At 39.9% G+C, this 27,617-nt stretch overlaps 1 protein-coding gene across 3 annotated transcripts in view; it reads right to left on the bottom strand.

Moving 5' to 3' along the window:
- GALNTL6 (polypeptide N-acetylgalactosaminyltransferase like 6) overlaps positions 1–4,102 on the bottom strand; it is a 1,198,528-nt gene extending 1,194,426 nt beyond the window's left edge. The window contains exons 1-2 of one of the 3 annotated variants that reach the window (XM_056113868.1): positions 4,023–4,102; positions 2,196–2,453 (exon numbers count right to left, since the gene is read on the bottom strand). In XM_056113868.1, coding sequence (XP_055969843.1) covers positions 2,196–2,333 — 138 coding nt within the window. In that variant the 5' untranslated portion in view covers positions 2,334–2,453; positions 4,023–4,102. Of the gene's footprint in view, positions 1–2,195; positions 2,533–2,954; positions 3,267–4,022 lie in introns of those variants that run through there. The other 2 variants (XM_056113867.1, XM_056113866.1) reach the window with 2 other exon arrangements.
- Between the last annotated feature and the right edge of the window lie 23,515 nt (positions 4,103–27,617).

Raw genomic sequence — 27,617 nt, 5'->3', positions numbered from 1 at the left:
ACAATGAAATTGCATGCTGGAATTGAAAACCCATTTAGCAACTTACTAACACTGAAACCATACTATCAGCAAAATATTGCATCAAGATATTAAGCGTATGTAGTCATCATTGAAGTCACTTTTTAATAGGTCATGTGCCCATATATATGTATATAAATGACCTGGCTCTTGTACAACGTAATTGATTCTATCAGCATATGCTGATTCTTTATCCAGTTAAAATGCAAAAAAAAAAAAAACCTAATAAATGCTTACCTTGTCTAGTTTTACAAGAATTCTTTCAGTTAATGATGAATGAATTGCTACCTTTAAAACTCTGTATAGTTGATAGTAAGTTGGGTTAAAACACTGAAGTATGTGATTGACCTTCATTTTATGACATAGTAGCACCTTTTATTCTTGGTTTTAAAACTGCTGCATGGAATTATTAAAGTAAAATGTCACAGGATATACATCAATTTCAATTATTTTCTCTGTAGTATATGAAACTTTGAGAAACAGCTCCTCTCACACTACTTTATGCCTTTCAAACCCATTAAATTTCCTCCTGATATAAAGTACCATTAGTAGTACAGAAGAACTAGAACAGAACAGAAAGTGGGAGAGCATATAACAAGTCATAGAATTCATCTGTCATATTTTATTTCCTATGCCATTAGACAAAACAAATGTATCTTTAAAAATGAAAATCAATAGAGCTCATGAGAAAATTGTAAAGATCTCATTCATAAAATTAGTATTTTGTTAGCTATGCCAGCAAATACTTCATGTGGTCATTATTAATTGGATAATTAAAGTCAAAGAAAAAAATTCCCTTGCTATTATTATTTTTACTAATTTTTAATAAATACTTGACATCTGTTAATAAGGTTAATAAAATCCTGTTTTGTATTAAAGATTGGAGAAATAACGGACCTACAAAGAAAAAATAAAAGTTTTACATTCAATGTTCCCATCTTCTTTTTTTTTGCACTGAAATGAAGAACAGAATATACTTAAAATCAAAGTTATATTCCTATTAGGAAGGACTAGAAAAAACAATAACCAACATGAGATTATGTCAACATTTTGCCTCAAAATTTCAATCCACAAAAAAATCCATAGGCAACTAACTAGTTAACTTTAAATTTGAGACACTCATAATTCTTACAAGACAAAATTAAGAAGCAGGTTATTTCTATATATTTCACAAATACCTACTCACAGCATAAAAGGAAAATTAAACTTTGTTAATCCCCAGAACACATTTATTTGCCACTGACAAATATTTCTACTACCAACAAGTGGACTACTAAAAACATTTCTATCTGTGGAAGGTACATAATGTATATGGGTGATGGTCCTTGAAATTAAGGATGTTAACATCCTGAAATGATGCACACAACTAAGAAGGTATTCTACTAATATCATGAAGGCTGAATACCATTATTAGAAGTTTAATTGCTGAAGTTACCCAATTAATATATAGGGATTCAACAATATTGCATTTCAACAATGCTTTTTCAGGACTATTTTGCATTACTTATCAGGGAGATAGTAATTTTGATCTGTTAGGTCATGAGCAATGCATACCACAGGGCATGTGTTTCAGATATAAAGGCAGCTTTTAGCAACAAACTGTTATCAGTAAAACTGTGAAACAGAATGGAAATCCTTAGTAACTGTCAGTATTCCACACCACCTTAGCAACAGGAGAAAGAAACATGAGACTAAGTTTCTATAGGAGAAAAGCTGCTGCTAAATCAAAAGTACAACCACAAACAGAAAACTACAGCTTAGTTTTACTTAGAACTACTTCACAATTTTAATGATCTCAAGAGTTCAAATCACTTTAAGGTACGCACTCAAACCAGGTGAATGGGGGTGGGGAGATGGGATCCGTTTGTAAAAAAACTTCTCCAGATCCACTTTCAGAAATAAGCAGGGGCCTTTCATGCCCCTCCATCTTCACCAACCTAAAGACCACTTGTGAACGACGCCGACCTGTCTTGAACCTCTAAATCCCTCTTTCCTGGTTCGGTTCCATGATGATGTTACTCGCTTTGACTTGCAAGCTACTTGCTTAAAATCCAAACTCTAGAGTCTTGTCATTTCTGATCCAGAGACCTGTAAGGAAAGCCCAAGGCAACACCACATCTCTTAGTGGGCTATGTGCCTGGCCCATTCACCTGGCATCTTTCTCTGCTGGTACTTACCTGCTGTTCCCCGGGCTCTGTAGATTTCACCAGGTGCTTATCCTTGTACAGAGACCAGAGACCAATATTGGGCAGGAAAATTAAAGCCACCGTGAATACCAAAGTCATCTGCAAAAATCTCTTCTGTTTCCTCTTCATCGCCAACGATAACAGAGAAGAAAAGTTAAAGGAGATGGTCCCCTCAACTGCTGCTGAAGTTTAATGCCAAAGTCTTTTTTTTTTCCTGGCCCCTGTGAAGCACCAGAAACTGAGCAGAAGCTAAAAAACAAAACAAAACAAGAAAACTTTTGTTGTGTGCTCAGCACCCATCTGCAGGCTTCCGAGGGAAGTTGGACATCTGCAGAACAAACGCACAGTTACTTTCACCCCGGCGATCTATGACGAAGGTACCATCCATTGGCTTAGAAGTAAATGACTTGACCGGGGAAATCATTAAGCCTCTGGACCTCCATGAATCCAGAGCCACGCAGCACAGAAGACCGTTTCGGAGACTTGCTCCTGAGTGACGGCCAAGTCAATGCATGCTAGAGCCTTAAGGGAACGGGAAATTGGGGGCGTCCGGCTCACACCCCCCACACACACTCTCCCCGCCTCTTACAGCGGGAGGACCCGGCGGCGTGAGTCGTGCGAACTGCGTGGGAGGAAGCGGCTCCAGCCCAGCAAGTGTCCAGCAGCGAAGTCGCCGCTGGAGCTCGGGATCTCACCTTCCCCGGGGTCCCCCGAACGTCGCCCCCCTGCGCTCCGCCGGGCATCACCCACCTGGACTCCGGCCGCACTGGCCCAGGCGCCAGCGTGCGCGCCGGACCGGGCTGCGGAGAGCGCGGAGCCCCGGAGCTCAGGTCGCGCGCGGTCCCGGGAGCCCCGGGCAGGCGGCGCTCGGCGCCCGGGCGAGGCTACAGATGTCAGCGGCGTCCAGCCAGGAAGTGGCGGCGGCTCGGCCCAACGTGCTCCCGCGCGCGGGACGCGAGCAGCCCATCAATCTCGGCCGGGGATGGGCAGCCGCGCTCACGCTCCGCCGTTCATGTTACCATGCTTGGCGGCCGCCGCACGCCGCGCCTCCCCGGGGCCCCGTCGGCGAGCGCCCCGCCCCGCGCTCTGGGGAGGGCGGCGGCGGGGCCGGGCCGGACGCCGGGCCGGGCGCAGGGTGGGAGGTGGTGGGGAGGGGGGCGCGCTCCCGGCCCGTGGCTCGCCGCGCCCGTCGCTGGGGCCGGGCACGTGCCGGGTGGGCGCCGCCTATATAGAGCGAGCGGGCGCTCCGCGGCCACGCCGAGCCGCGCGCTGGCTCTCTCGGGCCCGGATGGCAGCGGGCCCCGCGCATCCCCGGCTGCGGGGCCCGAGATGCTGGAGGCCGGGCTGCAGGCGAGCTCCCCGGGCCCAGGTCTTCCACGCTGCGGCCGCTCCTGCCCCGGGATGGGGGAAAGGCGGAAGGGAGGAGGGGGTCGTACCCGACACCCGCCTCCACCCTCCCCTCCCCCCCATTCCCTAGATCTGCTCAGCCCAGGTACGTGCTGGGGATGGCCACGGAGGATCCCGCAGCCAGGCTGGGCTCCGGGTTCGCAGCCGCTTCCGGAGAGACTCCGGGGGAAGCCCGGCGGCGGGGCTGGGGGCGCTGCAAACGCCCGGGCCGTTTTCCTGCCTTGCAGCGCCGCACTCCGCCCTCCCGAACATCGCTCGGGCTACCTGTCCCTCTGACCTCTCGCGCGACGCCCACGACACCCGGGGAGCCTCGGGGGGCGCGAGACTCCAGCCCTGCCCGTCGCGCTGCTCTCTCTCCCCACCCAGCGCACACCCCGAAGCGCTGGCGCCCCAGACCTCACACGGACGAACCTGTGGCTGCCGCTCCGGGGGAACCGCGTGCCGGGCCCCGGGCACTGGCGCCCCGGGACCCGGGGCTCGTAACTTCGGGAGGGACCGGGGCTTAGAGGGGGTGACGGACCTGCACGCTGTGCCCACGGCATCGGCCGATCTGGGCCCCAGAGCCACGCCGCGGCATCTCGGTTACAACCCAGAGGTTCTGCCCAGAAGCCCGGGTCGGATGCATCTGCGGGCTCCGGCGCGGTCTTTTCTCTCCCCATCTTCCGTCCCGCTTGGTCTCCCTCCCTCTCGCTCGCTGCCGCCGGCCTCAGCCTCCAGTTTCCACTTTCGACACCCCCGAGGTCTCACTTGAGACCCAAAATTTGCTTGGGAGCTTTCGATGCCCTCAAATCCTCAGTCATTTGTAAATTTCTTCGAGCAGCATCCTAAACAGCTTAAGACTGCATCAATAAAGCTTTGTGGTTTAGGTTTTGTTGCTGTTTGCTTGTTTGGATCTTTTTTTTTTTTTTTTGCGGGGTGGGGGAGTTGTTGGTAAGTCACTTGCATTTCAAAAAGAGTATATAAGCACATTTAGTATATTTAAATATACCCTTTATGGAAAGACCACTTACCATTTTACACAAAAGAACTTAAGAAGCTCATAGTCCTTCAGTGGGGAAAGGACTTAATTCCTCACCTACACACACACACACACACACACACAAACACGAAAAAACCTTAACTATCCTACATTAATTTCTATCCCTTTTTTGTCTTAGTGCATATGTGGAAAAAATGTGAATTTGGGTAATAACATAGCAGGAAGAGATTTGCTAGTATTAATCAATGTGTCCTCACGGAAAGGAATTTGGAGAATTATGTATAGTAGATAATTTCTGTTTTACTGAGTTATTTAAAAGAATTCTCTCTCTTTTTTTTAAGAACTCTTAATGTGTACTTGGGTTGTTAAAAAATGAGAAGTGCCTCACATTTTAAATAACTTGGCAAATAGACATAGTATCACTGCATTTGCTAAATTTGGAGACCTGACTTGAATTGTGTTTCATTATTTTTAGACACTAGTAAGTACTCATTCCCCAAACAGAGTGAATAGACATAATAACTCTTAATTTCTTATCTGCTGCATAAGTAGAATTCATAGCAAACACTGGAGAAAAAACTGTTTCACCCTTATACAGTGCAGCTCTAGACAATACTTGTTCCTTTTTTTTACTAAATTATTTCTTGGATTCACATTAAAATATCTGTTTAGTGGAGTTCATGCCCAATTCAATCAGCCTAATCAGTAACTGAATAAATCGCAGTACTCCTGCATTAAATAAATAAATAAATAAATAAATAAATAAATAAATAAAATATCTGTTGTGCTTTCTTAGAACTCAGCATGCAAATTTCTAACTTGATAAAGTTTCTAACTATAAGTGATATTTTTACATATTTTACAAGTGATAATTTTACATATAAATTACATATTAATTTTACAAATAAAAATGACAATGTTCTATAATCCAGATTAAATTTTATATATACATACATATGTGTGTATATGCATATATGTCTTTGCATATGTACAAACACATATGGTTCGATGTCCCTAGAAATATTTTTGTAACTATGGAAAACTGGGGGTAGAAAGCAGGACAATATTTGTTCTTTAGTAACTTTGAGTCTCTTTGAAAAATGAAACAGAGGCAACTATAATAAAGTAAAATTTCTTAGTTGTTCATACCCATCTAATGTAGAGCAAACTTTAAACTTTACCTGGAAAGGCACAGAAGGAAATTGCTCTTTTTTGAGCTGCTTTTACTCCAAAATTTGATGACTTGAGACATTTGACTATCTAGTAAGAGGGCCTGTATTGAAGGGGCCTCACAGAGAGGTATCATGCGGCAACTGTGGTCCTGGAGGTTTGGCATCTCGGGCCAACATGTCCCCCTCATATGGCTGGCAGTGAAACAGCCAACGTCTTTCCAGTCATAACATCTTCATAGAGAGTGGAGTGCCTCAGTTCTGCACAACACGGCTGGCCAAGTAGGCTGATTACATGGCAAGATGACTGGGATTCAAGAGAGAAATCTCAAGAATGTATAAGAGGGAATAAAAGATTCCCAAGATCTCTTAATGGTGCAGAATTAGCACAGCTTCCCTCCTGCAGGAGTCTCAGGATCATCCCAAATTGGAGATTGGAGTGGGAGATAAGAGGATAAAGCAAATGCCTCCATGAGAGGTCTAGGGAGAGTGTGCAGCCATCTCAAATTCACCACATTTGAAGACAGAGTGGGGATTCAGAAGTAGACGATGGCCGAGGGTGGTGATGGGAAAGGTTTTTAGAGCTTGGGTTGAAAGAAATCAGTTATTACAAAAATCATAAATGGATTTTAAATTGAGTTTATTGTCAAAATACCTGGTGATGTACTTGGTACTTAATTTGAGAAAAGATCACTCGTAAATTTACCAGACTAACAAGTTTGCTGAATAGATTTCAATTGCTACTGAAAGTGTTTATCTGAAAGCAAAATACCAAGTGAGTATAGCTGTACCATAAATCTAAAAGTCATCAGGACCAATCCTGGATTTCATCATTACTGGAATGCTAGAACCTTAGATATAAGAAATTGTTAATAAATGAGATGGTAAGAGAAAATAAAAACATGTTGGTTCTACTTGGCTGTAAGTAATCATCCTGCCAGGTAGAGGGGCTAGCTCAAGAAGCTGGACTGCATACCTTACATGCATGAAGCCCCAAGATCTTTGCCCAGTGTAGCACAGCAGCCTTGCACATGGTCCACCCAGGTTCGATTCCTCCGCCCCTCTTGGAGAGCCTGGCAAGCTACCAAGAGTATTTTACCCACAAGGCAAAGCCGGGCAAGCTCCCCTTGACGTATTCAATATGCCAAAAATAGTCACAAGTTTCACAATTTGTTGTGAGACATTACTGGTACCCACTCGAGCAAATCTGTGACCAAGGGGAGGACAGTGCTACAGTGCTACTATCAGGTAGAGCCCTAGGGTATCCATGAGCCCTGTGAGGGTCCCTTGGTAGACCTTCAAATTGCTAAGTTACAAAAAAATGGCACTTCCTGGCCCCAGCACTGAACCTGCCAGGATACCACTACTGGATCACCTTGACTGGTACTTTGCTCCTGAGCACTGCTAGGGTGCCCCCACCCCAAAGGAACAGAATAATTCTCTATTTTTTAAGACATTACATTGAAATGAAATAGTAACACATATTGTTTGACCTTGGATTTGAACTGTGATCTGGCTTTTCTTTAATACTCTTTCCAAATTTTTATCAGGAGGAGAAACAACAGAACCTGATGATGATATCTGCACATGAAAATCTATTCCATTTTTCATTATATAATAATGATGTCTGGATTATGAATCTTAATATTTTCACTCTGAATTAATTCATAAAATAAGTCTCTGCTCTACCTGTGGCAAAATTATCTCAGTTTAAAAATTGAGTCTTCAATGAGAATTGGGAACTGAATGTATAAATAACAATTTTACCAAGTCCATTTAAACTGTGCAAGAATTTCTGTATAATCCAGTTAAGGTATATGATGTGGAATTTTTTTTTGAGAATTAGGAAGTTTGCTAGTACAGAATAAAGGAAAAATCATCTCTGATGTAAAGAGTGATATTACTCAGACTTAGTCATTTACTGAGATGTGAAGACCCCTCAGAGAAAGAAGCTTAAGGGAAAAGATCAGCTGTTTCATTGGACTTATGAAAGTGACAGGGCTAATACAGAAGCACTGAAATGTTTGAATACACAATTTAGGAATTTGACAGGTGCACTCTTTAGTACATGAAAATTAAGTTGGGGAAATAAATCTAGAAGTTCTTAAAGTATTTAAAACCACAGAAATAGTATAAAATACTACATTAGCAAATGCAGAGAGATAGTGAAATAAGCATGAACATGCCCTCAATTTTAAAAACCAAAGAAATAACAAAAGGCCAGAAGACACAACAGTCATCACTATTTGAGAAGAACCAGGCATGACAAATGAAATGGTCTCAACGCTCAGTGAACTCCAGTGAACAAAGCAGACAAATCCAAAATACAGAGTTGGAGAATCATTATTAGATTTAATGACTGTACAGTGTTTTTTATCCTATTTGTAAGTATAAGAGGTAGCAGCTTCAAGTGGATTCAAAAACAGGAGTGCAGACACAAGGAAATGGGCTCTCTACCAAAAATGTGAAAATAAAGTTTTATTAACATCATTATGTTAAGTGCTTAATGACCAACATGAGAGTGACTGTGTACTAAGCAATGATTTGTTTGTATGAAAGTCAAAGTCTTTTCAGGAGAAAATAAATATGTTCTGAACATTATGGCAATTTAAAACATCTGCTTTCACATTGTGAAATGAAAATACAATGAACTTCAAACTCACATCGCAAACTTCTATGTAAATATCTTTTAAAAAATCACTGGATTAACTGTCCTTGCATCCTCAATAAACCAAGGGTTAATAGTTAGCCATTTACTAGTGTACTTGAGAAATTATGCCTCCCTAACCTTGTGCTAGAATATCTTGCTACTGGGTAAAAAATTACTGTCTTGCAATATTTCAGATCTCATCAATTTCTGTCCCTCTTTTCCTCCAGATGTCTTCAAAGATCCAGATTAACCCAACACACAGATAAAAACAGTTTTTTTAATACAAATGTGTTGTAAAATTTTAATTAATATCCTATACTATTCTTGAATTATCAGTTTGTCACATTAAATAGTTGTGTTATTATTGACCTTAGATCATGCATTAAGAGAGAGGTAAAGTCAGAAAGAGAAAGCAGTGAAACTAGAAAGTTCATGTGCAGTGTGTTTTATCTCTTTTAAATATATATCCTTATATATTTAAAAATCACAACAGTATTTCACTCTGAAGTTCTATTCAACTGTCATTCCACACTTTTTTTTATTCATTATTTGATATTACCTTGGAATTCCGGGCAAAAAATTCTACCTATCAACCACCTCCATGTATTATGAAATGACTCCTACAAGTAATAGTGGGTAGATATGCCAACAAATTTCATTGACAGTTTTGAGTTCAGAAGTGTCTCCTAAATTTCATTTGCTGATAGGAACATTAACAATCAGGGTTTTTGTTTGTTTCTTTAGAGTAGGACTTAATTGCAATTGCTTGCAAGACTCAAAGACTAGATTTATCTGTTGTAATTTCTAAAGGTTGCTGAATAACAGTATCCTTGATAACTTCTCGAGCTGGCTGAAGTTCAATCATAAAATTGCTACTCACTATACACAAAGGCATGACCACTTTTATAGTGTTATTAATTAATTAGACCAAAAATTAGACCAAGAGTGAATAACATTCTTCATTAATAAACTAAGTTTTGTTCATTAACCACCAATGTAGCACATGTATAATCCTGATATATCTATAGATTCAAGTATGGTATCTTTGGTATGTCTACTTAGAAATATGTCTGCATTTACCAAAGTCTCACTGATACATAGAAATATCACATGCTTACCAAGTACAAGGTATTTTTCTATCACAAGCAATCAAAGGGAAAAAAATCAAGAAAACACCTACGCCCAACATACTGTAAACAGTACAAATTTTTGAAGAATTAACATATAGTTGAATCTATATTTTATCACTGCCTGAGGAGAATGTTAGACATCCCTAATCTTAGTGTTCAAAGTATACTCAAAAATCACTCACAAAAAAACATTATGCAGAAATTTCCACAACTAGACCTACAAAGAATTTTTGAAAATGTTGTTAAATACTCAGAATGCCAGGGAATCATCTTTCACCCAAGAATTCATTCCATCCTCTCTACTTACCTACAGATTTGTTTCTGATATTGAAATAAAATCTATCCTCTTGTACAATGGCCTAGATTCTATATTGTGTGCCCATATATCTCAGTCCAGTTCTTAAAAATATGTTTTCAATGGTGTTCTATTAAGTGAAAACCATCCATAAATTCTGTGTAATTTATTTAATAATAATTCAGTATGCATTAATTTTGTTTGAAAGGAAATGACAAGTTTTTCTTTTATAATTATAATAAGATCTTCTTTGAGAACAAGAATTTCCTTGAGAACAAACAAACAAAAAAAGGCACATAATATTATGGTCATTAATCTGGCAAGTGCCTTCTCTCATCCTCATCAGGAAAGATTAGACAGAAGTTCACCGTCACAAGGAGAGCAGAATAGCATTCGTTTTCTTAGCGTTAGGGCTATGTTAAGTCTCTCAAGCTCTGTGTATAATTCAGTCTAAAGCAAGCAATCCCAACCAGATACCATCAGCACATTACTCTGTCCCATTTGACTGTAATGATAGCACCATGTTGTCATGTGACTGAGCAATGGCTAGCTTGGTGGCCACTTTAGGAGGAAAGAAAAATATCATGAAAGTTCAAGTGCTCATGATATGAGTGAGATTTTCAGATTCTGTTTTTGGGTAATGTGAGGATGAAGAGATAATTGTTCTATATAAATGTCCAACAGGAATTAGAAAATTATTATATCTCAAAAATCTAACTACATTAAAAAAAGGAGGCACAATATCTGGCAGGTTGTGCTCAACTGGAGACAGTCTATCTTACTCACAAGATATTGGTTCAACACTAACAAGGAATATTTTCAGCATTCACCAGCTACAAAGGAGGAACATGCTCTGCAGCTAGCCTGGGAAATGATACATTGCAGGCCATAATTCAGGCCCTGTTACCAGATGGAGGCCATATACAGTAAGTCTCATTGATGAGACAAGACAATGTCTGTTACCCATGACTAATCCCAATGTAAGAATTGCAAATAGCCCTCACACATCTTGGGTTAGGTCATGCCATTGGCAAAAGAAAAGAAGGATTTCCTGGTAAACACACTCTTAGCAGTTAGTAAGCCTTCATAGAGACAGTGTATTAGCATAACATAGTAACTGGTCACTAGCTTCTAGGTACAGAAAGGGATTTTCCAATGTCGCCCCAGGATTTAGTGAATGTCAGCAATGTTACATAGCATGAATATGCTACATAAATGCCTTGGGTGTAGCAAAGACAGGGAAGGATATAAGTAAATATTACTGAGCTAGAGAGATAGCACAACGGGTAGGGCATTTGCCTTGTGTGCTGCGGACCTGGGTTCGATTCCCAGCATCCCATATGGTCCCCCAAGCACTGCCAGATGTAATTCCTGAGTGCATGAGTCAGGAGCAACCCTTGCGCATTGCCGGGTGTGACCCGGAAAGCAAAAAGAGAAAAAAATAGTGCATACATGTGGTCAAGACACCATTACCAACCACCAAAGTTGAAATATTATCTCACACTTAGTTGCACACTTCCCTGATGAAGGAAAGAAAATCCAAGCTTGATTATTGAATAGATTAGTCTATTATGTGGTTGAAAGCCAAATTATATTGTGATGTACAACTCAGGGATACTTCTAAAATCATTAGAATTATTTACAATTTCTGTAAATATTAATACAGAAGATACTAGCTTTGCAGATTAATAGAATAATAACATATTCAGTTTAATTGGAGTTCAAAACAAAGCACTATGAGGACTTGTTAAAAAATGTTGAGATATTTAAAATGTATGGATCTTGGAAATAAAAAAAGTGTGGATATAGTAGTGGTTCATTTGATAAAATTGCTTGTTTCTGCAGGTCCTCCTCCTCAAGAAATGAAAGAATATTTTTCAAAACCCTGCTGAAGTAGCAATAGTAGCCATTGCTACTATCAAGTTAACTTTGTACTTCTTGAGTCAAAAAAAAATATCTAGTTAAGGAGATAACTATTCTCGAAGAAATTGTCCCTAAACTTCAGATACAGGCAGAAAACTTTTGACACTACAAAAATTCAAAGAAGAATTTCCTTTCATTATTTTTATTGAGTAACAGGTTTTAAAGAATATAAATATTCACGTTTCATGGATAAAATATCACCACAACATGGTCAGCATGCAAAGTGTCAATCTACCTCCACCACAGTCCATAGAATCCTTACAGCCTATAGAAATGTTTCCTATTACTCTCCGGTCTAATCATGGTAAAGAACAGACAAATGTAATGGTCACATTCTGAGAAGTTTGTCGGTATTACAGTGAAGACTCTTAAGAGTGATTTCTGGTTTTGGTCAGAGTAGAGCAGCATTTCAATAGTACACAGGGCTGGAGCAATAGCACAGCGGGTAGGGCGTCTGCCTTGCATGCAGCCAGCATGGCCGACCCGAGTTCGATTCCTCCGCCCCTCTCGGAGAGCCCAGCAAGCTACCGAGAGTATCTGATATGCCAGACACAGTAACAACAAAGTCTCCAATGGAGACGTTACTGGGCCCGCTCGAGCAAATCGATGATCAACGGGAGGGCCTTTACTTTACTTATTGGCCTTGCATGTGACTCACCAGGGTTCAATCCCTATATCCCATTCCCCAAAAGTACTGCCAGGAGTAATTTCTGAATGCAAAGCCAGGAGTAACTCCTGAGCAATGCTGAGCAATGCCGGGTGGGGCCCGCAGCTCCCCACCCTCCCCCAGATTTATGGGTTAGAAACCCCTCTAAATGAATTGTTAAGACTAGCGAAGGTGCAAGTCAAGGATAAGGAAAACTAATTGGTAGAAAAGAGAGGAGGAGACATGTGTTAAGAAAGGGCCTCATCAGAATCACTGGGTTCAGTTGAGGCAAATAACTCCCCAAGAGGGAAGGGACTTGGATGATGGACCAGGTGCTTGAATCACGTGGGCAAAGTTGCTCTTTGACGCAGTCAATGAAGTACTATGGTGTGCCTCTCAGGTCAAAATTTTGACACTGCTTCTCATTTCCCTTGCTGTCAAGATGTTGACTGTTGGCATATGGTTACATCCTGTTAGAATCTGGTTGACATATGGTGACATCCTATTGGCATATCATGTTGGAATATGGTTATATCCTGTTGGCATTCAGTTCATCATTGGCATATGGTTCTAAGATGGCATATGTTTACATCCTTTTCTGGAAGTTGCCCTATGATAACTGGAAAGCTGTGTCCTAAGAGATTATGTCTCCATCTTCATCCTTGCTAACACTTACTGAGATGCAGTTTGCAATCCAAGGTTGATTATTTTCAGAGTCTAAGGAGTCAAAGTGATAGTACAGTGGGTAAGGCACTTGTCTTACTTTAGACTGAATTGGATTTGACCCCAGTCCCACATATGTTCCCTTGAGCCTAGACAGGAGTGATTCCTGAGCACAGTCAGGAATAGTCTCTGAGAACACCCAGGTGTGCCACCATAAAAGTAATTAATATTGGTCCCATCATCTCAAAAGGGTAGCTCTGAGGTACAGTAATCACTTCAGAATTATTACTAACTTGAATTATTGGATTATTTAAAATACGTGCTGCAATTTCACCAGATTTAAATTTTGTCCTCTGCCCAATCCTCCTTCCTTATTACTTACCTAGTAGTTTGCTGTTACATTTTTTATTAAATCCAAATTGCGGAATTTAAATTTGACTTTAAATACTATTTTCTCTACTCGGAATGTGTCAAATCATTTGTTGTATATGCATCTATTTTAGCCTATACTAGCTATGGTATTTTCCTCAGATCATAAGCATATATTAAGTAGTGTTATAAAGCTGCTTTGAAGACGTTTTGTAAAAAATGACTTAAGGACTTTTTATGGTCCCTGTTTAATTAACATTGATAACATGCTTTAAAGAAAAGATTACTTGGGGAGGAATAAAAACAATATATTCAACAGATATAATGACTGCTTTTAATGCCAAAACATTGAAATAAAATTCCTTTAATATTACGTCTATAGAATTAAAACCTCATATATTATCATTAAATCAGTACTTGAGTGATTGGCCTTTTCCCAAACATTCATCTAGGTAATCTGGCAATAGGTGAGCTGGCAAGGATGATCTTCATAGTTAAAATTAAAAAGGTGCAGTTTAAATTCATAGTAGGTATATAGAGCATAACATAAAAATAATAACATTCTTACTCTTTAATTTCAGGTTTCCTTTTAACTTAACTTCTTGCTAGAAGGATCTACTTTGTCAAGATAATGGTTCACTGTCTGTCACTCACCTATCATGTTACGAGGTGGACTTATAAAACTGACAGTTTCCATGAATAACAATTGCCCAACCAAAGATGTCTCAAGAAAAGAGCATCTTATTGATGTAAAAGGTACAAGAGCTTTTGACCTTTTCCCCTTGCCTTGCCCTCATCAAAGGTAAAGTAGAGATGTGCTCATGTTCGCCTTCATCAAATACCTTTCCCATCACTGTGTCACAGGAACAGATTTAACTAGATATAAGAGTCCTGTGAATATTTTTTGCGATGAAGCTTAGATTTTGGTATTTCCTTAAAAAAATACAGACACACAAAATAACCAAAAGACAGTATTCATATACAGCAGCAGTTCTTTATTATAATTACTGTTAATTACTGACCAAATCTGTAGAACCAGAAGATATGCATTAACGTCATAATACTCTGCATAGAATCAACTATTTAATTTATAAAATCTATTCCATTCCTCGAGTGTCTAGAGAGTAAATCAAGACCCCTTTAAAGAATGTGAAATCCTAATAAGTTATGCTTTTAAACAAATATCTATTTAACAAGCATTTTTAATTATATTTTAATTTCTTTTGTGAGAGGATTCTTGCCCACATGGCAAAGCCTGGCAAGCTATCCGTGACATATTAGATATGCCAAACACAGTAACAAGTCTCACAATAGAAACATTACTGGGCGTGCTCGAGTAAATAGATGAACAACGGGAGGACAGTGAGAGGGTAGGAGCAAAAGAGGTAAGGGCAGAGGTACCAGAAGTACCACTATACTATGCTCAGGTGATCCTGTACAGCTCTGGGAATCAAACCTGAGTTGGTCGTGTGTAAGGCAAGCATCTTACCCTTGTGTTGTCTCAACAGGCCTTACTCATTTTTCATACAACTCTTAAAATCTATTATGCATAAGCTAATATTTAAGCTATGTGGATAAATTCAAATATACTTTTCTGTCCTCATGGGTACTATATTCTAGCTTAGAATGAGAGAAAACAAAATATCACACAGAAAAGTATGTTGTGTAATTGGCAAAGGAAAAAAACACAATAGAGAAGAGAGATACTCATGAGAGGATGCTTTAGTTCAGAAAAGGCGTTAGAAAATAGCTCAGAAATTGAATGGTCATATAAGACCTCACTGACATAAGCAATGTGCATCATAAAAGATGAGAGATAACAGGGGTATACTTAGGGAAGAGAAATTTCAAGTAAAGAGATTAGCAAATGCAAGTGCCTTTAAGTGGAATGGTCCCTAACATTTTACATAGAAATAATTTTCTAATTACCCTTGTGTTAGATGAGCCATTTCTTCCTTTTTTCTGCAAATAATCCCCTAATTTAAACCACTTAATTATTTTCAGTTAAATAGTAACTGAGTCTCCTGCCCCCGCACCCGGCTGTCCTCACTGGAGCCCCTTGGAGGGCACGGGTTGAATTTTGCTCCCCAGCCTGAGCATATCCCTGGCAACCGAAGACCTCCAGAACCAGCCACAGCCATGCTGAGACCACTCTCCACACGTCCGGACAAGCCTCATGCATGAAGGAACCGGCAGAGGAACCCAGGCATGCGGGTCCCAGGGCTGAAATCCCCAAGCCTGCTTGGATCGGGACTGGGCCTTCTCCACCCAGATACCCCATCTTCCAGTAGGTAGGAGTTACACCCACCAGCTGCCACTGGCACCAGGTGGTCCCATCAATGGCCAAGATGCAGAGACTATAAAACCCAGCTCCCAGAAGCGCATGGCCACATTTGCAGCTGCGCGAAATCTTATTATCTCATTTTTACTTTGGAGAACCCGGCAGGCTACCGAAAGTATTCTGCCCACACGGCAGAGTCTGGCAAATTTCCTGTGTTGTACTCAATATGCCAAATACCAGTAACAATGATAGGTCTCGTTCTCCTAGCCATGAAAGAGCATTGAATATGGCTCTTTTAAAATCTCAGGGCTAGGAAGAAGGAGACGTTACTGGTGACTGCTCGAGGCAATCCACGAACAACAAGATGATTGTGATCGTGATCGTGAAATAGTAACTGTGTGGGGATTAGAATAATTGACAATAGTTTTCTCTGGTTGCAAAAGCAATCTCTTTATACTGATACCCTAATGTGCATACATATAAATACATACATGCTTTTATAGAATTTCTTAAATAGACACACACAGTTGTTTTGGTAGACACATGATCTTGATTTTTATCTCAAAGTAAGAGGTAGTAAGAGACTTCTGCTGGAAATGTGGAAAGTTACCACATCTACCAATCCAAATGTCTGGGAAGAGAATGAGTGTTACATTGTCCGTTTGCCTGACAAATGCATAAGTCAAAAATAATTATAAATAAACTATCCGAAGAATGTCCCTATTGAGAATACAAAATGGATATATTTTACCCTGTTGGCAAATTCTGAAACATACTCTCTGTTCCACAAAGCATCCATTTCTACCTTTGAACACATTGTTAATCAATCACTATACCTTCTTCAGATAATTCTAAAACCCACACTCATGAGTATGTGCCACATAACATCCTAGGTTAAGTCTGACTGGAGACTGGAAGTTTCGGTCAATATGGAACCTGTTTACTATTCAGCAAGTAGACATTAGTGAACAATTAAACACTGCCCATGAAAATCTAAACATAAACAATCACTGTCACTGTCACTGTTCTCCCGTTGTTCATCGATTTGCTCGAGCGGGCCCAATAACCTCTCCATTGTGAAACTTATTGTTATTGTGTTTGGCATATTGAATACGTCATGGGTAGCTTGCCAGGCTTTGCCGTGTGGGCGAGATACTCTTGGTAGCTTGCCCGGCTCTCTGAGAGAGGCGGAGGAACCGAACCTGGCTTGGCCGGGTGGGCCACGTGCAAGGCAAACACCCTATTGCTATATTTTAAAATTCCTAGTTGGGTACAGGGAGTATGTTTTGCCCTATAAATTGAAAATGTAGATGTTATTAAATATTTCAGTTGTGTGTTAACAAGGTCCTGGGGAAAAGTATTAGCAGTATGAATGGAAAAGTGGTGGCAAAGAATGTTCCTATAATATAATAGAGGACAAAAGGAGATTTGGAAATAACTGTATAAAACAGAGGGAGGGATGCTGATTCAAAAACTGCCTTTGTCTTCTGCTTTCAGACTTGAGCCTACAGAATATAAGTTCCACACTACAGTTCAATCAGTTAAATCTTTAGGGAGAAGGAAGTGTTAACAATATAGGAAGAGAGGAGATTAGACAAACAAAAAATCATTCCAACACTAAAATAGCTACTGAGAATCAGAAAATTTAATTCCCATTGTCTGACAATAGAGATCTTTGATTTCTTTTTGAAAAGCATGTGTGATGGACAAGTAGTTTTCATAGGGAATGATGCAAAGCTGAAATTCGGATTTCATAAAGTAAGCTCAGTAAAAAAAGGAAAGGAAATAAGCAAGTCAGCCTACAGAGACCTCTTGTCTCTGGCTAAATAAATAAGTAATCCCGAAAATAAAAACAAAAAAATCTTCATTATTTCAATCATATTATACCAATGTCCATAATAAGTAATTTTGCATGAAAGAAATTACATGCACAGTTTCTAGTCAATCATTGATACCCTGCGGGCATTTCTTCAGTACACACTAAACAAACTGCAAAGTACATATCAAAACAAAGAGGAAGAAAAAAGCAAGTCATGGTTATCCATTATTTCACAGTGCCAGGAATAATCGTGAAGAGAAATATTGAGTTGAAATGAAATAAGACCAGCCAAGGTGAATATGCTAAAAGATAAAATTACTAACTCCATATTTTCCCAAGGTGAAATGTGTGCTGCTTCAGAATGAAAGGGAAAATTGGAAGTTCTGCTTGGAAAATGGCTTTCAGGCTTACAATATGCAAAGTTATCTGCCATTGTCTAATTATAGAAACTTGAGCTGGAGAGATAGTACAGGGGTTAACTTGCCTGCCTCTCATGGAGCTGACTAATTCAATCCCTGACACCGCATATGTCCCTCCAAGTACTGTCAGGAGAGATCCCTGGACAAAGAGTGAGGAGGAAGCCTTGAACACTGCCAGGTGTGGTCCCCAAAACCAATTATAAGTAAAGTGAAATCAAAAAATAAGTTACCAATTTAGCTGGATAGGTAGTACAGTGAGTAGGGCACTTGCCTTGCATGTGGCCAAGCTGGGTTCAATTCCCAGCACCCCATATGGTCCACCCAACCACGCTAAGAGTGATTCCTCAGTACAGAGTGAGCAGTAACTCTCTAGCATCACCGGGTGTGACCCTTAAAAAAAACCAGAAATATTACCAAGTTATAAAAATAGTGCCAATTCACCAATTACCATTGCCAAAGTCCTCTATCTTAAGTTGTTTCAGAAGATGCTACACATAATAGATAAGTACACATTAAAAAAATTGGTACTGTCCATAGTTCAGTGACACATATTTGTTGTAGCTATAACCACAAACATATTTAAAATTCTGCCCTTTTCACAAAGACTATCACCATTATGTAAATTTACCTTGTTGAATTACTTATTAAATAGTGCTATATGGAAACAAAACTCATAGTGATTACAAGTACTATAGATGTAAACAATGCATCTTATTATTTATTTAGCTAACATATTTTGTACATGTTGAATATTTGAAGGTGATGATGATAATGATGATAATAATGTTGGTGATCATTACTTGCTTTGACGGATAATTAAGTCTCCCTGCTTCTCTCATCTAAATTCCACAATATTTTATTGAAAACCTCTTGTGAGATACATACTGATGGATGCAGAAAAACACAAATCATGGAAAAAATAGCATCGGTAATCAAATGCATTCACTTAAACTATGGGAACTGTGCAAAAATTTAACAAGCATTCATTTAGTTTTTGTCAGGATCTGATTTACAGATAAGACAGCATTCACACTCTTTATTCAAATACCTGGAGCTAGTAACCACAAGAACAAATATCAGAGCACGAAATAAGTAACTAGAAAAAATAAGCCACAATTTTTTTCTTTAGAGACAGTCTCAGTAGAATACATACTGAAACAATGACTTTGGCAAAGAACAGTCTACGTATATTCAAACTATAAAGCATATATTATTAGATGCAATGAACAACATCCAGGAGGGTGCTCCGTGGTGCTATACGCATACTTTTGTCTATGTCATAGCATTTAAGAAAATACTAAAAATTTCTCTCTAGATTTGAGGAAGACTCAAACCAGCTTTAGAAGAAGCACATGATCTTATTGCGATTTTCTAGAACCCTAGAACCCCTGCTGGGGGATTCTGTGCATGTCTGCCAGGGTAGCAGAGGATAAACTGTGAAATAAGGAAGGGAGAAGTTGAAGTGAAGTTGAAAGAAGGTCTGGTCAAAGTTAAGAATGATGCAGGACAATAATCAGAAGGATATTAGCTGGGGAACCAAATGGATGGAAATAGGTTTCCTGATCAAAACCTGGTAGATGAAAAAGAGAACAAGCAAAAAGCACATAAGGGAGCACATCTTTTACTATTAACTAAACAAGGACCTACAGAAGTTGATTTGTGGAAGGAAAAACACGTGAATGCTCTCTCTCTCTCTCTCTCTCTCTCTCTCTCTCTCTCTCTCTCTGTGTGTGTGTGTGTGTGTGTGTGTGTGTGTGTGTGTGTGTGTAAGTTCGGGTAAAGCTAATTCCTGACTCTGTGCTTGGAGACAACTACTAGTAGTGTTTGGGGGAACCATATGAGGTGTGGAGATTGGATCAGTCAGTTGCATGAAGGCAAACACCTTACCTGCTGTCTGTCTCTCTGGCCCCCACATGAATGATTTAACTCCATGATATATGCCCATATTCCTTTGTCTCCCAAGTTTCATACTTATTATATTGGCCAATTCAATTTGTTCTGTATTATATGGCTTGTTGTTTTGTTGTTATAATAAAACATCCAAGTAATGGCATTAACCATTATTACTGAGGAAGATATTGTCACCTCGTAAGTTTTACGATGTAGACAAGTAGTTCCAGTGAGATATCAAAAAGGACTGAGCTTAGGCTTTGTATAGAGGAGGTTCTAGTTCAATCCCCTGCATGTCGTCTCTGAGCACAGAGTCTGAAGTAGCCTGGACAAAGCTAACTACAACCTTGACCACTCTCTCCCTGCAAACATAAAATATTAAGACTTTTTTCTTTGATTTATCAGGAGATAAAAATGTCAATGGACTCCCTCTCATGATATTAGATCTCAAACTAAGAATAACAACAAAAAAGAGTAATTACCTTTTTTCTAGTTTTCTAATTTGTTGAAACCAGATATTTGAATACTACAAAATATCTCCATGACATTGTTTTTCTTAATATTAAAAGTTAAACAATACCAGGGTTGAAGATATGGGAAAGGAGCTCTTCTATATCTTGGATGCTATTGTTGCCTTGTATATGACCAGCCTGGGTTTAGTTCCTGGCACCCCATGTGTTCACCCAAACTCTCTACGACTGATTCCTGAGCACAGAACCAGGAGGAAGTCCTCAGCACTCCAGGTGTGTTTCCCTGTCCAAATAAAATAGTTAAACAACATGCATGAAATTTACCATTATGTATACAAAACGATAAACAAAACAGTATTTTTTCAACTGCAGTAACAATTGCAAATTAGTGGGATGGAGTTAAAAATATAAACTTTGCTTTGTAAGTTCTCAAGACCTAATGTTCAGCATAAGAACCATATAATAGTAATGTTTTGTATACCTGAAGTTTAAAAAAAAAAATTATTCTCACAAAAACTCAGAAATACACACATATATACAGCCTAACTATATGAGGTGATGGATATGTTAATTGGCTTCATTGTAGTAATCATTTCACAAAAGATGCAAATAGAAAACACCATGCCGTTAAATTAAATGCAAGTTTTATTTGTCAATTATACCTTAATAAAATAGGTGAGAAAAAACACCAAAATTCACTCTTCTAAAAGAAATTGTCTTGTTGGAAAGCTACTTCCATAGGCACAGTGGAGTAAAATTAGCTGAAAAGCAATATAGTAAAAACAAACAAACAAAAAAACGCGCAAATTAAAAAAAAATTTTCTATGGAGAATATTAATTAAGGAACTGTTTTATTTTCTTTAAGGGGTGAGATCTATAAAATGTTGTGTCTTGATTTTTATTTGGAAGTTCCTTCACCTGGGTGCTTAGAAGGCCCAGAGGACTTCTCCTGCTTCCTTTGTGTCCAATCCTGCTCTTCAGGTCAGGGGATTATCTGGGTTACCCGGAAGCAATAGAGCTTCCAGAACACACCCAGATACGGAGCCACGTGGCTCTGGGTGTAAGCGGGGGTCCAATGTATGAATGCTTGTGCTGTAACCCTGTTGTAATTCTTAGACTGGTACTCTGGTATTTTTCTCTTTAATCTTCAGCATGTAGGTATTTACAGTGATAGAATAAATGATAGATTGAATATTATTTATTAGATAGAATAAATGTAAGAATATTCAATCTAGAGTTTGGAGAGATAGTATTAGGGTAGGGCACATGTTCTGCACACGACCCATGTGGGATTCATCCCCTACACCCAATATGTTCGCCAGAACACTGCCAGGAGTGACTCATGAGTGCAGAGGCAATAATAATCCCTGGAGACCATCAATGTGTGGCCCCCAGACAGAAAGAAACAGAAACAAAAAAATGCACTCAATCAGGTGAAAAAGGTCATAATAGTTTTGTTTTCACTAAATAACCATAGTACCTCTGTCTGGGGCTGGAGCGATAACACAGCGGTAGGGCGTTTGCCTTGCACGCAGCCAACATGGCCAACCCGAGTTCGATTCCTCCGCCCCTCTCGGAGAGCCCGGCAAGCTAACGAGAGTATCTCGCCCACACGGCAGAGCCTGACAAGCTCCCCGTGACGTATTAGATATGCCAGACACAGTAACAACAAAGTCTCCAATGGAGACGTTACTGGGCCCGCTTGAGCAAATCGATGAACAACGGGAGGGCCTTTACCTTTACCTTTACCTTTACCTCTGTCTAGTTAATTTTACAGATATATTGCAAAAGTATTTCTTCTGATCTGAGCAGTGTTTCATCTGAAGATACTGGAGTCAGGAGTTCACCTGGCAGAATCCCAGGCTTTGCAAGGTCTTTGCTACACTATTTGGAACTAAAGCTTCCCAATCTACCCACTGCAGCCAGACAGCCATCTACGCCTTGTAAAGCCTAGGTGTGGCCCCCAGTCCCAGGCAGCCCAACACCTGAGCTCAGTCACCATTCATGGGCTCTAGAATCTATTCTGCCTGACCCAGTTGCTGGCAGAATATTGTTGGAAGTGGTCTTCAACCAAGCATTGCTTAGGTAGTACTCCCTCACCCCCACCCAAAAAGTGAACTAAAATGACAGCATTTAAAATAGCTTTCTATTAATTATACTAAATTCAAAGGCTTTAAACTTCAGTATTTTCTAGGAACCACGTATATGATACCTTTTTTATAAGATAAAAGCTACCTAATTGCAGAATAATTACCTGGAAGTCAAAATAATATTTTTAAAAGAGAAAGCTGGAGAAATGTATTTTCCAAATGGGTTTTTATTAAATATGATTTTTATAAACAGAAGCTCACCAATATTTTTTCAATTCATTCCTCCTCTTCGATGTTTGCTTTTGAAATAAAGATCTAAAGACTGATTACCTTCCAAATAGCATACCATTTGAAGACACACATGCTTGTATTTATCTTCCGATTATTTATCATAAATATTGAACTACATATGTAGTGGGGAGGAAAAATCATAAATTAAGGTGCTCTTTCTGATTGGGTTCATATTAGGTAAGACATCAATTATAAAGCTTGCAGTTTCCCGTCTCAGCTCCATGGTGGAGCCAAAAGCATGATCTTCACATTTCCCTGGAACTGAAAATAGCATATATGAATCTTGAAAAATCACACTTGAATTATGGTCATTAATATTTCATAAAATGTATTTACAAATAACGTGTATCTCCTGGAAATGTGCTAGAAATGGAGCCACAACTTAAAGGGTCACCATTTGATTCAGCAATTGATGGCTTTATTAATACCATCAGGGGTAATGAGACAATACAGCAAAGAACGGGATTGAGAAATAGAAAAAAATAAGCAAAGAACCTATTTGTGGAAACTCTTTTCGAGAATATTATAGGTAACCATTTTTTAAAAAAAATATGAAGGCGAGTTTTGTTGAGGATACTTCTAAAATCATGCTTGAAAATGGGAACAAAAGATATTTCTACAGAAAGAAATAGAAAGGAACATGCAACTTGTATTTTGTTTGAAGAGTTACTCAGATTTTATAAAGTAAAATAAAAATGCTGACTCTGGCATTCACTAATTAATAATATTTTGCATTTAAATGAAACCCATCATATTGAAAGTGTCTTTAGAGAATACACTAATTAAATCTCAAAATACCTCAGGGAAGGCAATCAACTATTTTTGTTTAGTAATAGAGAAACTGAGGCAAGCTAGTAGTAGAGCTTTTCATTTTCATCAGTCGAGGAATTTCACATCACAATAAGACTGGAACTACTGATGGTGTGTTTTAAAAATTCTTGTTTCAAAATAAGAGGGGGAAATGAAACTTGTGATGATTAGTTTCACATATGTGGTGATGTAGGCAGGTAGATAAAGAAAGGCACTGGACAATTAAACAGGTCAGCAAAAGTTGGAAGGAAAATTGCAAGACTGATCCACTTTGTGGATATGGCTAAGACTAAGTAGCGGACCCTGAGGATATTAGACCCCTCCCCACAAAGGAAATTACTCGAATTCTCTCGGACCTTTCCCTCAATCTGATTAACTTTAGTGATTCAGCCCAAAGAAGATCATCACCACTCCCAACCTCCCTGGTAACCTTCTTAATAATGGACTTTTACTTGGGAAGAGGCCCCACTCGGGGACAGGTTGGAGAAACCCTATAAAGGCCACCTTAAACAAAGAAAGGGCACACATATGTTGCCTGCGCCCATGTGGCGGAGCACATGTGGTGCCCAAGCACATGTGTTGCCTGCATCTCCCCTCTTGAGATGTGGACTTTCATGATTTCATGTCTAATGCTAGGATGTTTTTAGGGGCTGTCTCCGCCCTTGGAGAAGCCCGTGTTCTCTCTTGAGCAAGCTACTCTGTCTCTCTTACTCTCCACTCTCCCTCTTATTCCTTCTTCCCTCCAAAAAACCTCCAAATAAAAAATCTATTTACTTCACTCCTTGTCTACTCCTGAAATTCTTTTCTGCGAGCAAGACAGGAACCCTAGAAACCCTGGGTAAGGCCTGGGACTGGTTTCTCCTTTCCTGCAAAGAGCAAATCCTCGCTCCAGTCTGAGTCCAAGGCTCCCCAAGAAATTGAACATCAGGAATCAATTCTGGTGCCGAGAAGACCAAGCTGATTTCAGGTGGACTCATAGCCACCTGGTGGGGTTGGCAGGGCTCAGGCCAGTGCAGAGCAGGGGTTCATCACAGACTTTACCAGTCCTAGTCTTCCCAGTGGTCCCAGAGACGAAGGCAGAGTGAGAGAAGGTCTTTCTTTCCTCCTGATTCTCGTGAGCCACCCGTGGGGTTCACCGACATCATTGGAACTTACTTCTCCCTGTAATATTTGATCACTTTACAAAAACATTGAATAACTTTTAAAAAATTATCATTATCATTTTTTCTATTAGCAGTAATTCAATTTAAAGAAAAGTGCTTGTTCTAAATTGGAGGGCAAGCCAAATAAAAAAGAAACAAAGATATCATTCAGTGAGCCTCATTAGCAAATAAATAATGTACATAATGGTTAAGTACACCTGGTTTTGTTTTGTAAGATAAGATAATGGTTGCCCCACTCAGAACACAAGTCCATGCATTGAAAATCTATTCATGTAGAAGACAAAGAAAGTAAAACCTCTTAATCTTAAAGGATGAGGAGACTGAACTAAAAGTTAAGAAAGGATGTGATTGAACTCTGTTTCTCATATATCATTTGTTTTAGTAGTACTGTAGCACGGTAGCATTGTTCTCCTGTAGTTCATCGATTTCCTCGAGTGGGCAACAGAAACGTCTCCACTGTGAGACTTGTTACTGTTTTTGGCATATCGAATATGCCACGGGGAGCTTGCCAGGCTCTTTTGTGCAGGCAGGATACTCTTGGTAGATTGCCAGGCTCTCGGAGAGGGATGGAGGAATAGAATCCGGGTCGGCCTCGTGCAAGGCAAATGCCCTACCAGGTGTGCTATCGCTCCTTTAGTAATTAAAATAATTGTAAGAGAGAAAAAATATCTTTTCATCTTACAGAGCAAGCACTGTAGCACTATACCACTGTCCTCCCTTTGTTCATCGATTTGCTCGAGCAGGCTCAGTAACATCTCCATTGTGTGACTAGCATACACAATTATTGAATGTAAGTTATATGTGATATGGGAGCCTCCATACAAAAATAAAGAACTAAAAATATTGCCATCTGGGAATTTTTTACTCTATTGTAAAGAGTGTGTGCCATTTTTCAAGATAAGAATGTTGCTTTCTCTTGATAAAAGAATACCAGGTATGACTGGCTTGAGATGTGAGTCGGAAACTCTTTCTTGGGTATGCCATTTTTTGTATCCTTTCAGTTTACAGTCTAAAGGAAAAAGAAAATATATATAACGTATTTATATATTATATAACACTCTTGTTGGTGGCCATGGGGTGTAAAAGAAATTCTCATTCACTCCTGATGGGAATATGGCCAGGATCAGCCCCTGTGGGAAACAGTATAGATGTCTCAAAAAAACTTAGAATTGAGTTCCCATAGGAGCTCTTTATGATTCTAAGTCTTGGTGTATATGAGAGAAAACAAAATCCTCATTAAAACATTGCATATGCATCTATGTCCACTCTAGCATTTAGTACATTAGCCAATATTTGGAAATGAACAAGATGTCCACAGATACATTGTAAGTTGCGGTTTGCATTAACAACGGATTGCTGAAAGAGGAACCCTCAGTATCCCCTTGTCAGCCTCTGTGTGCAGTGAGGGTTTGTGACAGTGCAGACAGGTTGCATCCAACATTTTTGATTTCCTGGACTTTATCTGATAAAGGGATGTTAACAATTGCACATCATAAAATTCTGCCACAGAGATCTGGCTCACCTGGGAGTTAAGATAATGGGCAGTCCATAAGGCAAATGGGCAGACAAGGATCTTTTGGAAATGCAAAGATGTCCAATTTTCATTAAAAGGGGCTATACAACAAACCTTTATCTTTAACTCCCCTGCATTCTCTCTAACACAGAGACCAGTTAACTTAGTCCTATATTAAGTTCCTCCACTTGTGGGGAGTTCCTTTTCCTTTCTCTTCTACTTTCTAATAAACTTTCCTATTTTCCAACTCAGAGTCTGAACATCTTGAAAAAATTGAAGAAACTGGGAATTGCAAATGAACAGACAACTGCCCTTATTGCCCTCACTGTACCTGCAGTAATCACATAATTTGGATTTGTGGCAATTTGGATGGAATTAGAGAATCTCAAGATAAGGGAAGTCAATCAGAAGAAGGTCAAATGCAGATATTCTCACTTATCTGTGGGATACAGAATAATAAAACAAGGGGATGAAGTTATCAAAGGTAAACAAACCTTTGGCTTTGTTATTACAAAAAACAAAGAATTCCAAGGAAGTTGAGAAGTGGAGGGGTTAAGTAAGAAGAGAGGATCCGGAAGTGTCACAGTGTCACTGGTCTGGAGGGAAAGGACAAGTTGGTGGCTAAAGGTCAGGTATTGTATGTTTCAAAACCATGAAAGGCCAACAGTGCTGTAAGAATGGGACCTAAACTACATTAATTAAACTACATTAATTAAAAATGTAAAGGTAAAGGCCCTCCCGTTGATCATCGATTTGCTCGGGCGGGCCCAGCAACGTCTCCATTGGAGACTTTGTTGTTACTGTGTCTGGCATGCCGAATACGTCACGGGGAGCTTGCCAGGCTCTGCCGTGCGGGCGAGATACTCTCGGTAGCTTGCTGGGCTCTCCGAGAGGGGCGGAGGAATCGAACTCGGGTTGGCCATGTTGGCTGCGTGCAAGGGAAACGCCCTACCGCTGTGTTATCGCTCCTATCTATTGAGGAGGAGGGCTGGGGGACACTAGTGGAAAGATGGTAACTCTGTGTAGTTGGGCTGGAGTCAAAACATTTTAGACCGAAAATTCAGTTATTGCAAATCATGATGCCTAAATTAAACATTTTAATTAAAATTTCAAAATATGCTAAGTGCCAAGTTATCATGTTCTTTGGGAGCAGAGAATCAAAATGAACATTTACTACCCATAAATATGTGGATCCCATAAAATGAGGCTTCCACAACCATGCCACCAGACTCCACACCAGGCTATTTTCATTGAGGGTGCACCAGAGGGGAGCAGGTGAGAGCCCTCCTCACCCCAAGGGACTCAGCCCTGGCAGCCAACTTCCACTGCCCAACCACCGCCACACTCCAGGCCATGTTCCACAAGCTCGGGCCAAGCCTCATGCATGAGTGAACATATTCCTGGACAGCATGGCCACATCATCATAAAGGGAAATA

This window comes from Sorex fumeus, unplaced genomic scaffold (assembly GCF_029834395.1).
Source record: "Sorex fumeus unplaced genomic scaffold, SorFum_2.1 ptg000024l, whole genome shotgun sequence".
In the NCBI taxonomy this organism is placed as follows: domain Eukaryota; kingdom Metazoa; phylum Chordata; class Mammalia; order Eulipotyphla; family Soricidae; genus Sorex; species Sorex fumeus.
This window is presented reverse-complemented; position numbering and strand designations above follow the sequence as displayed.